The sequence below is a fragment of the Oncorhynchus gorbuscha genome, linkage group LG26 (genome assembly GCF_021184085.1).
Source record: "Oncorhynchus gorbuscha isolate QuinsamMale2020 ecotype Even-year linkage group LG26, OgorEven_v1.0, whole genome shotgun sequence".
Lineage (NCBI taxonomy): Eukaryota > Metazoa > Chordata > Actinopteri > Salmoniformes > Salmonidae > Oncorhynchus > Oncorhynchus gorbuscha.
The window spans coordinates 26279929-26296223 of NC_060198.1; the positions used below are offsets into that span (position 1 = coordinate 26279929).

Below are 16295 nucleotides of genomic sequence, written 5' to 3' on the forward strand. Positions count from 1 at the left end.
GGCAGGCAATCATTAAGGACAGCTAAGAAAACAGGACCCCCCATTTCTCCCAGACGGTTCCCTTGAAAGTGCTCCTTTACGGGAAGTGTGTGTGAGAGTGTGACTGTGTGTGTGTGAGTGAGTGAGTGAGTGAGTGAGTGAGTGAGTGAGTGAGTGAGTGAGTGAGTGAGTGAGTGAGTGAGTGAGTGAGTGAAGAGAATCTCTACACAACCATTAGCAGGGGGAGTACAGTATGTTAGTTTGCCCTGCGCTGCAAAGCTGCATTAAAGGGGCCACACCCCTCATTGCCATGGTAAACAAGGTCAATGATAGCAGGTTAGCTTTTTTCAGAGTGGTCACTAGCTGGAATAGCCGCAATGTCAGAAAATCTGATATTAAACCTAACCCTAACCTTAGCTTTAACCACATTGCTAACCATAATTCCGAACACTAAATTAAGACCAAAAAGCGAAATTATGTTTTAATGAATTTTTGCAATAAAGCCAAATTTGAGGCACCCATCTTAAGGGGAAATCGCTCAGTTCTGCCTCCAGGTAAAGATTCATGACAAACATCAACCTACTCAATGATGACTCCTACTCTCAGTCTATATGTTTTCATAGCCTGATAGCCATGCACAAGTTCTACAGGAAAACTCAAGTAGCAAAATGGCAGTTGAGAAGACATTTCAGAAGTAAAAGTAGAGTAAATGATGTGTAAAAGTCAAAAGTAGAGTAAATAGTGTGTGTGTGTGTGTGTGTGTGTGTGTGTGTGTGTGTGTGTGTGTGTGTGTGTGTGTGTGTGTGTGTGTGTGTGTGTGTGTGTGTGTGTGTGTGTGTGTGTGTGTGTGTGTGTGTGTGTGTGTGTGTGTGTGTGTGTGTGTGTGTGTGACCAGTGAGGTCAGTGTCCATAATGCTCCAGCAGTGTCTACCAGTGTGTACTAGGTCCATACTGTGCAGAGAGGTTTGATCAGTGGGGTAAAACATCCAAAGCGTTGCAGATTGAGGCGTCCTGGACGACGACAGAGACGTGAAAGTTGCACGGACGTTCCTTGACTGGAAGGCTACATTGAAACGTGGAACGGATCTCATTTCTAACTTCAGTCTTTAGCTGCGTGGAATGAGACTTGGGATAGGAATGCTTTAGCGACATTTAAGCCATGGATAGAGTAAAAGATCCATGGTTCTCACTCTCCACTTCAGAACTCTCCACTTCCACTAGATGCGATTGAAGCATTCAAAACAACAGCATCTCTCGCTCTCTCTCTCCCCCATGCTCTTCAATTCAGGTTCACCCCTATCACTGTCACCACATCAGGCGTAGAAGCAGTGCATACCACACAGCCTAGGGCTGCAGAAGTACACATACATCTGTGTTTTGGAGAACGTGTCGAATGAATGACTATGAGTCTGTGTGTGGATATACACATCCTAGAGTGTGTCTACCTCAGGGCAGCCCAACCCTCTTCCTGGAGATCTACCCTGCTGTGGGTTTTCAGTCCAACCCTCTTCCTGGAGATCTACCCTGCTGTGGGTTTTCAGTCCAACCCTCTTCCTGGAGATCTACCCTGCTGTGGGTTTTCAGTCCAACCCACTTCCTGGAGATCTACCCTGCTGTAGGTTTTCAGTCCAACCCTCTTCCTGGAGATCTACCCTGCTGTGGGTTTTCAGTCCAACCCACTTCCTGGAGATCTACCCTGCTGTGGGTTTTCAGTCCAACCCACTTCCTGGAGATCTACCCTGCTGTGGGTTTTCAGTCCAACCCACTTCCTGGAGTTCTACCCTCCTGTGGGTTTTCAGTCCAACCCACTTCCTTGAGATCTACCCTCCTGTGGGTTATCAGTCCAACCCTCTTCCTGGAGACCAACCCTCTTCCTGGATACCTACCCTCCTGCGGGTTATCAGTCCAACCATCTTCCTGGAGATCTACCCTCCTGTGGGTTATCAGTTCAACCCTCTTCCTGGAGAATCTACCCTCCTGTGGGTTATCAGTTCAACCGTCTTCCTGGAGATCTACCCTCCTGTAGGTTTTCAGTCCAACCCTAATTTAACACACCTGATTCTACCAATTAGCTGCTCAACAAGACCTTAACTAGTTGAATCAGATATGCTAAATTAGGGTTGGACCGAAAATCGACAGGACAGTAGGTTTCCAGGAAGAGGGTTGTATCTACACCCTCACCCACTCTCCCAGGGTAGGTTAATGATTGTAGAGGTGAGGTGCGAGTGTGGCTGCCGTCTGGCGTAGAGGCCTTGAGGAATGCCCGAGGGGCGGTGTGCTGGTGTTAAGGTGTGAGGAGACGTCGTAGCCGCGTTAAATGGACTCACACAGCACAGGTCTGTAACACTGGGTTTACTTTCCCTCCCTCCCTCTCTCCACTCCCATGTGCAATTCTACCCACTGCCCTCTCTGCCATGCAGCCGCTTCTACACAGGTGGACACACCGGAAACATGACAACAAATAGGATTTACTGAAAGTACATACTTCCTGGGTTGCATTATACTCAACCTTTTTGAATGGTACCCACAAGAACACATGCATAACCCATACACTGAATTTATAAGCAGTACGTAAGAGTTTTGTACATGCTCATGTCAACAACCTCTGGTAAAATGCTTTGTCTTGATGTCACATTTTCCAAGGTGGTGAAGGCATCTGCTAAGAATCATGCAGGACTGGGGGTTTTCCTCTGCAGCCTCACGCACAACACTTTTGATCCTGAGTAACTGCCCTGACCAGGAAATGATCTCAGAACAGCTGAATCAGCATGCCTCTGGGGTCTGAGGTCAGGGACCTGACTCACGTGACTGATCTTCCTGTCTGGGTTGGCGCCCCCCCTTGGGTTGTGCCGTGGCGGAGATCTTTGTGGGCTATATTCGGCCTTGTCTCAGGATGTTAAGTTGGTGGTTGAAGGTATCCCTCAAGTGATGTGGGGGCTGTGCTTTGGCAAAGTGGGTGGGGTTATATCCTTCCTGTTTGGCCCTGTCTGGGGGTATCATCGGACGGGGCCACAGTGTCTCCTGACCCCTCCTGTCTCAGCCTCCAGTATTTATGCTGCAGTAGTTTATGTGTCGGGGGCTAGGGTCAGTTTGTTATATCTGGAGTACCTCTCCTGTCTTATACGGTGTCCTGTGTGAATTTATGTTTGCTCTCTCTAATTTTCTCTTTCTCTCGGAGGAGGACCTGAGCCCTAGGACCATGCCTCAGGACTACCTGGCATGATGACTCCTTGGTGTCCCCAGTCCACCTGGCAGTGCTGCTGCTCCAGTTTCAACTGTTCTGCCTGCGGCTATGGAATCCTGACCTGTTCACCGGACGTGCTACCTGTCCCAGACCTGCTGTTTTCAACTCTCTACAGACAGCAGGAGTGGTAGAGATTCTCTTAATGATAGGTTATGAAAAGCCAACTGACATTTACTCCTGAGGTACTGACTTGCTGCACCCTCGACAACTACTGTGATTATTATTATTTGACCCTGCTGGACATGAACATTTATGAACATTTGAACATCTTGGCCATGTTCCGTTATAATCTTCTATAATCTGTTAAAGTTTTTCCTAGCCACCGTGCTTCTACACCTGCATTGCTTGCTGTTTGGGGTTTTAGGCTGGGTTTCTGTACAGCACTTTGAGATATCAGCTGATGTACGAAGGGCTATATAAATAAATTTGATTTGATCAAGGATCAGCTGAATCGGCAGGCCCATTTGAGCGCCACAGTTTGACGCTCTGCTTGCGTGCAAAAGAGGGGCTTTCAAAGAAGATTTGACCGACACCTCAGTAAACACGTTACTTGAACGGTTAGCTTATACATCTGAAATAAATGGTTAGAACATAGTGGTTAATAAAAGATTGTCATGTCGATGGTTATCAAGTAGTGAGCTTACACACGCCACATCGGGAAGTGTTCCTCAGATACATATATGAAAGGAGAGAAAGCATATGCCTGACTGACATGCACAGAGCCCAATGGGAACCGCGTGCTGCTATAACACATGGGCAGCTGCATCATTGACCAGCTTAGCAGCAGAGATGGTTTTCATAACAGGACTCTCATATTTCCTATCGATAAACTGTAGCATCACATGACGCATTGCGCTCTTAATGGGCCTGCCTCCTCCCAGCCCAGCCACCCATCTCCCCCTGTACTGTACAGTCATCCCTATTGATTACAGCTACAGCATTGCTGCAACACCAATTCACTGCCACGCCCAACCATCCGACCCTGCGATCAACATGCAGTCCTCACTGGACGTCAGAACTGTCCTACTCCAACTGACTCCCATCAGACTCCCATCAGACTCCCATCAGACTCCACACTGAGCCAACTGACAACAGACTCCTCGGACTGTGGCCTATATTTTCTCATTCAAACGGCTACCGAAAACAAATGTAACATTGGATGTCCTCCCTCTCCCTGTTTGCTCTCTTTCTGCTGGTCGGTTTGCTCTTAATTGAATCAGTGTTCAATCAGGCCAGGCTGCCTGACCAGGGGAGGGGAAGGAGAGGGGAAGCGCGCAGGGCCACTTCTCCCCTCCTTAGACACAGACAGACAGACACCAGGCTCTGTGGTAACAGAATGCTTGTTGGTCTCCAGAAGAGTCTCTAGAAACAAAATGGCTTCTCAATCTCCCTCTCCAGGGAGAACGTCAGGATTGGGGCTGACACTTGTGTCAGGGTTAGAGGTGGGGTGAGGTCTGAGCTGAGGGTGGGGCAGGGCAGGAGTCAAGTCGGAAGTTGGGGCGGGAGGCTGTGACCAAGGTCATGTGCTGACTCTTAGGACCTTTAAAAATGGAGGACATTGTCACTGTTGATATGGGGGGGGGGGGTTAGAGACGCTTGGTGTTCAGAAGATGTTTATTACCTTTTATTTTCTTCCTGACTTTTTTTTCATCATTTGTCCCGATGTAGTCTCGCTAAACAAAGTAATTGTCTTGTTTTGAGGAAAATGGAAGATGAACTTTGCAGGAGCAGCAAGGAGTGCTTCAGAGAAGTTGTCTACGGCACCGGAAATTAGGGAGACGTAGGGAGTAAGGAGATTCCAAGTTTGAAAGCAGAACTTGATAAGACCCAGGTGATGTTGTGAAACACTGTGTGTCACAAACACATGATATAGACACCACACATACAGAGAGAGTGAGAGAGAGAGAGAGAGAGAGAGAGAGAGAGAGAGAGAGAGAGAGAGAGAGAGAGAGAGAGAGAGAGAGAGAGAGAGAGAGAGAGAGAGAGAGAGAGAGAGAGAGAGAGAGAGAGAGAGAGAGAGGAGAGAGAGAGAGAGAGAGGGAGAGCGAGAGAGAGAGAGAGAGGTGCCAGACAGTGTCAAAGGCTAAATTAAAACAGATTCACCCAGACACAGCGCTCTGCGGCCAGGACTTCCAAACAGCAACACTGAGCCCTCCTCTTCCAAACACACAGACCACCTGGGAGGCCGAGGAGAACCTCTACTCTTATCTTATAGCTGAGCAATGTCACATCACCTTCAGAGGCCTCGACCACAACACTGGATGGAGGGATGGACAGCATTGCAAACGTGGGGTAATAATGTGGGATAACCTTACATTTAAAGCCTCAGTACTTTTGGGGCTTGAAAGGAAACATAAAATCCTTTATTCGACAGCTTTATGCAAAGAAAACAACTAAATAGTGTGTATGCAAACATTGTCAGACAGTTGTTTTGTGTCCGTGGTCATAAAAAGTCATTTAGAAGGCGAATCCCTAATGCAATGTGTTCAGTCGACCGTTGCTGGGATACTATGTTGCAACATGTGTAGTTCAAAGTAACAATTTATCAAGAAACCGTTACACTGTACATAGCTTTGTCTGGTATTATCAAGTGGCTAGAGAAACATTTCGGAGAGGGAACACATGTCCTTGAATACCCAAAGTAGATAGGGAAAGACTTGCAGGAACACGAACCGGAAAGACAGGGGAAGAGAGTCCTAAGATTAAAGCTCAATCATGCTGTTTAACACGTTTGTGAGTGAATTGTATGAACCAATCATGTCGACTACTTGAAATGGAAACAAACTGCAACAAACCGAGAAACTTCAAATAAAAAAAGGTTGGATAAATTGCCTATTAAAACCGTTATCTGGGTATGGCGGGTATCGCTGGATAATGTAATGACGTGAGTTCCATCCCTGTACCGGACGTCCCGTTCAGTGTATGACAGCTTCACTCAATGGTCAGACAGACACAATTACATTATATCGTCCAAGTGTCAGTCAGGGTGGCTTTGAAATCGCAATTCGATTTCAGGAGCAGTTTCAGTTGTTTCTCTCCGACACTGACCACCGCGTAATAGCAAAATAAACAATCAACACCTGCAGAAAACATATTCAAACGTTGGGGTGTGGACAAAGTTGCAGAGAACTCGTTAAAATGACGGGTTTTCTGTATCACATGTCTGTGTGTGTACACAGTAGCGATGTGAACTAATCCTCTTAGGAAATCATGCTCTCTGACCAACGCGATTGTCCAACGCAAGAGCTTCTGGGGTAAATCTTGAAGACTAAACATAGGAGACGAGAATACATCGATGACAACACAGTGGGATCGATCACTTACTTCGTTCTCTGGGAATGGTGGGATTCCAACAAGGCAGAAAGCAACTCCATTCATTGGACAGCTGGGATTGTTCAGCAGTACAAAATAGAGTGAGATTTGCTGCTATAAGAAGTTACAAAAATAAGACGTAAAAATCGGCAAAATACAGAATAGTCTGTGAAGAACAGACTATTATAGCTTAGCCTGGTGGCGATGCTCTGTGGTATTCACCTATCCAGTTTCCTTCCTTTCCAACCCCCCTCTTTTCCGTTGTTTGGGCTGTTTGGTTGGTGTTGCTCCCCCTCCTCCGCCAGACTGGCTCAGCGTAAATCCCTCTCTTGCTCGGTCTGCCTGGGGCGCGTTGGGAAAATCTGCGCGCCGATGGAGCAAAGCGCCTGCCTCCCATTACGGAGCACTCGGCTTGCCGTAAAGGAGCGCACGGGCTCCCTCTGGCTGTGCCAAAAAGTTCAATTCGGGAATGTACACACTACTATTCGTGTCTCTTCGGAAACCGCGACGTGTGGGGGTCGCGCATGCCACGGCGTTCCCAATGCCATTTAAACAAAGCCCTTTTGTACTCAGATACAGAGACAGACTTATAAGAGGATAAATGAAGGTATATATGAAGGTGTGGAACCACGGGGCTGTTGCCTAGTGAGGCATGGGTTGAGAGAAACAAAACCGTTTCTGGTAAACGCTTAAACCAGATGATTGTATACTGTATGGATGGGAATTTGTGGAAAGTGTGACTAAAGTGGTATTTATAGCCCATTAGGTTGCAGGATAGACCGATTAGTATGTTTTTTTGTAACTAAATATATATTACTGCAATGTTATTACATGTGTTCTGGACTGGTATTGACCATAAAGAGGAGTAAAGAACAGAAAGGATAAAGAAGAGAAAGGATAGAGAAAGAGAGAGAGAGAGAGAGAGAGAGAGAGAGAGAGAGAGAGAGAGAGAGAGAGAGAGAGAGAGAGAGAGAGAGAGAGAGAGAGAGAGAGAGAGAGAGAGAGAGAGAGAGAGAGAGAGAGAGAGAGAGAGAGAGAGAGAGAGAGAGAGAGAGAGAGAGAGAGAGAGAGAGAATAACTTAAGCAGAGAATGAGGGGAGAGGGGGAAGGGAGGAGGATGCAGAGAATGAGGGGAGAGGGGGAAAGGAGGATGCAGAAGAGAGAGGGAAAGGGTGCAGTGAGTTTGTTGGTGTAAGGAGAAATATAGTGGGGTTGAGGCGTGGCTGGGGACCCATGTGGCTGCCATTACACTGGAGTGTGCAGTGGGAGACGGGTGCAGGGAGCAGGCTAGGGAGAGCCACTTCAAAGCCGTCTGCCTGACTGCCGGGGGATACGGAGTCGAGTCACAGGGAGAAAGATACTTCCCACGCACAGAGCCACACACAGCTGCCCTCCCTGCCTTCCTCTCCTCCTCCCTTTCTCCACATGGCTGCAGACCCCCCCCCCGCCCACCTTGTGTTGATACACCAGCCGTGTCAAGGGCAGCTCGGCACCTGAACACACATCTTCAACTCAACCACGACCTTCAACTACTTCCACCTCAGCTCACTTCCCGAAGAGATCTATGAGAGTCTGCGAGGCTTCGGCGAGGCCCTGCCAGTGAGCACATTGTTCGACACCCATTGCTCCATCCTGCTGCCAGAGGGTCAGCCTATAGCTGGTCAGTCTGAGTCCTCCATGGGAGAGGGAGAGACCGGGGTCTTTATCTAGGTGATTGTGCTCCTAAGGTGGGAGAGCAGAGCAGGGTGGGCTGTCTGGAAGGGGTCACGTGGTCCCTGAGTGAGGGGATATGAGGAAGGAGGGGGAGGCGGGACTAAGGTCCCGTGGTGGGAGTCAGAGAGCGTGAGGGCCGTGGCCGCTGGTGAGCTGAACTGTTCCGTGTCCCCTGTGACCATTGAGCACTGTCTATAGTCTGTAGGCTCTCTCTCTCTCGCACTCAAAATGGCACCCTATGTCCTATGTGGTGCACTACTTTTGACCGCGGCCTATAAGGAATAGGGTGCGATGAGGATGCAGCCCCAATCTCTGACTCAGCCTGACCCTACAGTAGGCTACGTGTGTTTTCAGTTCAAACAGACAGAGGAGTAAAATCACTTGTATCTGCTCTGGGTGGGGCGATACAGTGCCACAGAACTCCACCGTTCGGGTTTTCTGCAGCAGAAGTCAACTGGCCTGTCAGCCCGGCAAAATGGCCCCTCTATTATCGACGAGGGGGAGACTCGAGGAGCCCAGCCAAGGAGCCACTGGGAAGCCGTCTGTGAGGAAGTCTGTCTGTCAGGTGTTTGAGTGGGCAGACTTAGATTTTGCATACTACTACATTGTTACTCTGGTGACTGGATTATCTTATTTACCATTGTGTGTGAGTAGTGTATTTACTATACTATTGTAAGTCTGAGCGCTGTTCAGTATGTGTATCTGTCTGTCGCCCCCTCCCTCCCTCCCTCTCGTCTTTCTCTGGGTCTGTTGGACAGCCTTAGTCATTGGTACACAGCCCACGGTCCAGAGAGGGTCCCCCTGGCTGACTGAGCGAGACAGAGTTTGACCCTGATGGGTGCTGACACCCCTATCTCTCTCCTCGAGGGGGGTGTATAGGGGGGAGAGCACCAAAAGACCATCAGCCCCCCCCCTCCCCGGCGGTCATTACATAACAACGCACAGCAGAGGGATCACTTTGGAGGGTAACCCACAAACAATCAACGTTCATCACGTTCACTCGCTCCACTGCGCCCCATCTCAAACCCCCCTGGATGGGCCCCACCGCTGCTGCTGCCCGCTCACAGGGTCAGCTCGCGGTCCTACCCTGAACCAACCAACCAACGCATTAACGAGATGCCAACTGTGCCAAATTTGATTTAAAAAATTAGGAAAGAAAAAGAAAAAACTGCCATGCTAGATATCACAGTCCACAGTCCCATGCCTCTGCACTCACTGTGTGTTACAATCAATTCCGGTCACTCCAATTAGCCGGATATCTGCAGTCACACTGCTCGTCTCAAGGCCTGTCCCATCGCTGTTCTCTCGCCCTCTTTCCCTCCAGTTCCCTCTAGTCCTGAGATTGAAGCTCTCCTTTCTGTGTGAGTAGATGCATGACACACACACACACACAAACCAAACGCACACACTTTTGTTGGTTCTAAGCTTTGTTGTCATACCCTTTCAACATCATTCACAGTGGGCCTCCTCAGTATGGAGTGGCGCATTAGCACACACTGCTACTCTGTCAGGCCTGTCACAGCACAGTAGCCCTCTCTCACTTTCTCTTTCTCTCGCTCGGTCCTCCATCGGACACAACTACATTTACCGCTGCTGCTTGGACTGCATCTGTAGCCCTGCTAAGAGCTGAATGGACACCATGTTCGAGTCCAGCCAAGTCGTCTCCCCCTCTTTCTCTCCCCCTCTCTGTTCATCGAACATAAACAGTGACCTTCACTCTGACCCCCATCTCAAGTGTAATAATTGAAGACCATTAATAGCGGTCTTGGTCCCACAGCACAAAATGTGCTCTGTTAAGAGGAGAGCTGGAGAGATGGGTCTCTGACAAAATGTGGATTAGTTCAAGTATGTGTGTGTGTGTGTGTGTGTGTGTGTGTGTGTGTGTGTGTGTGTGTGTGTGTGTGTGTGTGTGTGTGTGTGTGTGTGTGTGTGTGTGTGTGTGTGTGTGTGTGTGTGTGTGTGTGTGTGTGTGTGTGTGTGTGTGGGGCAAATGTTACCGCGTGGAGTATCCTGGCTAAATAAATGAAGAGATAGTGTGTGTGTTTGAGATAGAGAGAGACAGGCACTGTTTGAGAGATCCTCCTGTGTGATCATAGTGTCATCTTCGTAACATAGACACCTGTGTGTATGACGGAATGCCATGTCCCATAGAATGCAGTAAGTCTGACATCCTGGTCTGTCGTGGCTGTGCTGCCTGTTGACACAGAGGATCCTGGGGCACTCCGTTGAAGGGGGTAAGGCTGTGGGGCTGTGGGAAGAGGTGCAGTGTGGTGACCTCTCCATGTCCAGATTCCACTGTGAGCCATAAATTCCCCACTCGCAGTATTGAGGAGTAGGGGCATGGGGCGGGGGTCCTCTCTTTGTTTGCCTGGACAACTGGCATGGAGAGGGGGAGACAGCTGACCAGTAAGAACACAGGTTGACGTTCATTGGGATGAGTCTTGTCCTGGAGGCAAACCTGAGGGATTTCTGCCCAGGGTTTGAACTGGTTCAGGGAACAGAAAATAAAACCAGAAAATAACATTATTACTTGAGTAAAAGAACCTGAACCAAAAGTGATCCAAATGTGTCACGTTCTGACCTAAGTTCCTTCATTTTGTCTTTTGTTTTAGTATGGTCAGGGCGTGAGTTGGGTGGGTTGTCTATGTTAGTTTTTCTATGATTTGCTATTTCTGTGTTTGGCCTGGTATGGTTCTCAATCAGAGGCAGCTGTCAATCGTTGTCCCTGATTGAGAACCATATTTAGGGAGGCTGTTTTCTATTGTGTTTTGTGGGTGGTTGTTTTCTGTCTTTGTGTGTCTGCACCAGACAGAACTGTTTCGGTTGTTTTCTTTGTTGTTTTGTTATTCAGTGTTCAGTTTCCATTAAAAAAGATGAACAGATACCACTCTGCACATTGGTCCTCACCTTCTTCCCAAGACAGCCGTTACAATATGGTTCGGGAACCTTTATTTTAAAAGCAAGGGAACCGGTTAATAGCGTTATTTTGAGTTCTGGGCTTTTTTTTTGGTCTCACAAAAATTGCAACAAAGCACCTATGCAAAGCTCTCACTCTGTTACTCAGAAATGTATTCGAGTTTCTGCCTGCCAGCTGGAAATCTCTGCCAGTGTGTGTGTGTGTGTGTAGGCTACCTGCCCCGCCCCTCTGAACCTTTGGTTACTGTAGCGTACTGATTATGTTACAAACATGATTCAGAAATTAGGGAGATGTTTAATAGAATGGATTAACTTTTTCAATGCTAGTTAAGGATACTATAGTTATCACGTTTCACATTGGATGTATTAACTACAAAAATACGTGTTTGTAATGATAGTCCTGCTCTGCACACACAAGCTTGTTAGCTAGCTAACGTTTGCTCTGGTCCAACGTTAAACCAATTCGGGAAATTCAGACATTCAAAGTTTCTCCATAGAATCTGCTCCTCCTCGGTATAATTCTGTTATCCTAATTCAGATAATGCATGTCATAACAAGATGCCCAGCGCCTCATCGCAAGCTTCCTCCATCCTCTATCGCTCTCCCCTCAACCGCAACATTTCTGTTAAATCTCACGCCCTACAATGTGACTGGCAGCAGTGTGTGTGTGTGCTTTCATTATGATTAAAACATGCCGTTTACGGCAAAATACAATTGCTCTTAATTAACGACTTTCCTATACAGATCAAATTGTTTACCCACTCCACAGCAAGTTTTAAAAGGAACAAAAGAACGATATAAACCGGTACTTTTTGGGGTTCCAGACGGTTCAGAACTATATTTTGCTGGTCGGAACGGAACCAGAAAATATATGGTTCTGTTCAGAATTAAAAGATGAGAAAATAATTTCGGTTCCAACCCTTGATTTCTGCTAGATAGGCCAGCTGCAAAATCAAAATTCTGTATATTGTAAAAATTAATAAAAAATAAAATAGCTTTTTGATTTTAATTTATGGTTTGAACCAGCGAGTGAGCACTCTGCAGAGCTCCCTCCAGAACCAGATTCATGACAAAAAAATATATAACCTGCAAGCCAAGACTGACACAGACACACACAGGCAGGCATGGTGAAGTTTTGTTACATAACCTTGTCTGGACTTCATAAAATTCATGTGGATACTGTTATTAATAAACCAGGTAATAAAATACACAAATATATCACATGGTGGTGTCCTTTTCTGGTGAAACCACTATGATGGTATTGTGTTAGTGCCATTGGTTAAAGTATTTAGGCTGGTATGTTATTGCAGGAGGCACAGGGTTCTCTCCACTCCTCTGCTAAAATTCCTCCCAGCGGCCATCTCTCATTCCCCCAGCCCCTGCTAGGTCACTTAATAATAATAAATAATATATGCCATTTAGCAGACGCTTTTATCCAAAGCGACTTACAGTCATGTGTGCATACATTCTACGTATGGGTGGTCCCGGGGATCGAACCCACTACCCTGGCGTTACAAGCGCCATGCTCTACCAACTGAGCTACAGAAGGACCACTTCTACTGGACAATTTCCTCAAACTTCTGTGCCCTTCCACCCATCCCCCAACCATCCTCATCCCATTACCCTTATCCCTTGTCTAATATCCAACCTCTTTCCTCACCCCCTTGCCATTTTCCCTGGTCTACTGCCCAACCCCTTTCCTCACCCCTGCCATTCCCTTTTCCTCTAGCTGTCTGTCTTCATTCTCCTCTCTTCCACCCTTCCTCTAACCTCCCCCTGTCGCCTCGCTCCCTCTCTTCTTACTCCATATCGTTACAATCCCTCTCTTCTCTGCAGCTGCCCATCTCACTCCTTCCTCTCCACTCTTCTCCAGGCTTGTTCAGCCAGATAGAGAATGGATGAGAAACTCCCTGTCAGACATACATAATAACTGGATGTCTGTAAAGACAGATTAGACTCAGAACTGGGGCTGAGACTGTGTCTGGGGCTGAGGCTGAGACTGTGTCTGGGGCTGAGGCTGAGACTGTGTCTGGGGCTGAGGCTGAGACTGTGTCTGGGGCTGAGGCTGAGACTGTGTCTGGGGCTGAGGCTGAGACTGTGTCTGGGGCTGAGACTGTGTCTGGGGCTGAGACTGAGGCTGAGACTGTGTCTGGGGCTGAGACTGTATCTGGGGCTGAGGCTGAGACTGTATCTGGGGCTGAGGCTGAGACTGTGTCTGGGGCTGGGGCTGAGGCTGAGACTGTGTCTGGGGCTGAGGCTGAGACTGTGTCTGGGGCTGGGGCTGAGGCTGAGACTGTGTCTGGGGCTGAGGCTGAGACTGTGTCTGGGGCTGAGGCTGAGACTGTGTCTGGGGCTGAGGCTGAGACTGTGTCTGGGGCTGAGACTGTGTCTGGGGCTGAGTCTGAGACTGTGTCTGGGGCTGGGGCTGAGGCTGAGACTGTGTCTGGGGCTGAGGCTGAGACTGTGTCTGGGGCTGGGGCTGAGGCTGAGACTGTGTCTGGGGCTGAGGCTGAGACTGTGTCTGGGGCTGAGGCTGAGACTGTGTCTGGGGCTGAGGCTGAGACTGTGTCTGGGGCTGAGACTGTGTCTGGGGCTAAGGCTGAGGCTGTGTCTGGGGCTGAGACTGTGTCTGGGGCTGAGACTGTGTCTGGGGCTGAGACTGTGTCTAGGGCTGAGGCTGAGACTGTGTCTGGGGCTGAGGCTAAGGTCAAGTTTGAGGCTGTGGGGGGCGTTTGGCTGGCTGCGGTGTGACTCTAGAGAGAGTGACTCACTGGATCATGGTTCAGGGCCTCCAGCAGTGTCACCAGCTTGTGTACCCTGCACTGGGCGTGGTGGACCGGCACACCCCTGCCAAGGTACGTCACATTGGCATTAGTCCAGAGAATGTGTACACACACACACACACACACACACACACACACACACACACACACACACACACACACACACACACACACACACACACACACACACACACACACACACACACACACACACACACACACACACACACACACACCACAATCTGAGGTTGTATAAATGCACATACATATCAATTCCCCATTACCTGAGATACATAAATGCATGGCCTTTACACACTGGCTGCTGATTAGAGGGGTGTCAAGTGTCACAATTGGTAATCAATTCACAGTCATATCCACTTTGTTTCCAGTGTGGCTCCTACCTCTTACGTGTGTGAATAATAAGGAAAATATGAGACCCCCCCCCCCTCCGATATACTGAGCCGGAACATGTGCATCACATCCAGGTAATTCAACTGTTGCTATAACTGCTTGGCAGTGGTACACATTCCTCAGCAAGAAGACATACCCACTGTGCTGCACCCTCCACCCCTCCTCTTCCCAGCACTCTACCCCCAATCTGGGAGACAGACAGGGGGGGGGGTAAACAGGGGCTCACAGTTCCAGTAGGTCCCCTGTTTCCTTCCTCTGCCGGTCACTTCACATGCACATATGTCTGCTGCCCCCTTTACCTCCACCGCTCTGCTTCCTGTCTCTGATGTTACTTCCTGGAGCTAGAGACAATGGAAAACCTACTCACGCTGCTGACCCTCAGACCTATATGCAAGTGCATATACACGTAGGAGTCATGAGTAAAAGGTAGGTTATAGAAATCGCCCTGCTAAGGACCCAGAGATGAGTGACCCATATACGGTAAACCGTTTCTGTCGCTTCTGCCTGTTTTATTCACTCTGGTCGTCAGATTCTATTTCTGTTTGCCAGGCTGAGTAATGGCATCCGTTAGGTAGCTGTGGATCTAAAATGAAATATCACAGTCATGATTTGACCGTAGTACAAATATAGTCTGTTCACGTCCCTAATCATAAAAGACCTTCCACTGACCCCATTTCCTGCTATTCACTAATAATGGACCAGATATTATATATTTTTTTTATTAGAATGTCAAGGATTAAAGACATCTTGACAGCAGAAGAAGGATTATACTGTACAAACAATTGAACATGTGTGTTAAAATACTGTATCTCTGTCAGAGGGTCATCATATCCTAATCCTGGCATTTCCCCAGTGTCCCCTTTCCTAATAACAGAGGGGGACAGCTTGTCTAGACCGGGGCTTAGAAGAGGGACTCACTCCTTGGGTTTGGGGAAGGGAGAAGGGAGAAGGGGGGCATGAGGGAGATTGGTGTAGGGGGTCTTATCTCATGGAGATATCTCCTCCCTTCCAAACACAGACATCCCTTACCATGTCTTGTATGCTTGTCCTGCTAGCGAATTATACGAATAAAAGTTACACGGATTAAACAAGGGGCCATAAAACAGCGTAGTCCTAGACCCCTCTGTATGTTAAACCAGGCAATATTTAACATTCAGTTCAGTAACAACAGTTTATTCATTTGTGATGAACTTTACCCGAGCCACCCAATAGCTGTGATCAACACTGAAACAAAGAACCAGCCCCACTGGGACAGATTAGAAATGATCTTGGATTTAACACAAACGGGCAAAATAGAATTCAAGTAGATAAATCCACATAAATAAACATCTGCCTTGTGTTGGCGTGGAGATTAATAAAAAGGAAGGCCATCTGTTCAGTTACAACACAGTAGGGAGAATTCCCCTAAATATATCATCCATCCAGGCTGCATCACATCCGGCTGTGATTGGGAGTCCCATAGGTTGGCCCAGCGTCGTCCAGGTTTGGCCGGGGTGGGCCGTCATTGTAAATAAGAATTTGTTACTAACTGATTTGCCTAGTTAAAGGTAAAAATTTTTTTTTTTTGAATAATCCCTTCAACATGGAAATTCATTGAGTTTCATTTCACCATATGGCCACCGGAGGGCGCATGCAGGGCTGGTGAAGCACAGAAAAGAGAGGGAAACTAGTAGGCACTTAGCATGTAAAGACAAAGAAAGTTGGATAAAGTTGCCCCTAAACATTGATATTGGGTCAGTTTAGCATTTCCCCCTAATGGTTAGGATTTGGGGAGGGTAAACTGATCATAGATCTGGGCAATTGCTACCCAGAGCTGTAAAGACACAGTAGATATGTACTAGTCCAGAGCATATGAACCAGAGCACAGAGCAGACAGAGCTTGAGCCATGCTTAAAGGACCAGCGTAACGATCAGCCTAATGAGTCATTATAGTGATG

At 47.9% G+C, this 16295-nt stretch overlaps 1 protein-coding gene across 2 annotated transcripts in view; it reads right to left on the bottom strand.

The window, feature by feature from the left end:
* Window positions 1-16295, bottom strand: part of LOC124015294 (rho GTPase-activating protein 23-like) — a 92310-nt gene that overhangs the window by 65528 nt on the left and 10487 nt on the right. Inside the window, exon 1 of one of the 2 annotated variants that reach the window (XM_046330443.1) lies at window positions 6548-6822. The exons of the other annotated variant lie outside the window; for it this stretch is intronic. Coding sequence (XP_046186399.1) covers window positions 6548-6601 — 54 coding nt within the window. The 5' untranslated portion in view covers window positions 6602-6822. Of the gene's footprint in view, window positions 1-6547; window positions 6823-16295 lie in introns of those variants that run through there. 2 annotated transcript variants of the gene reach the window in all.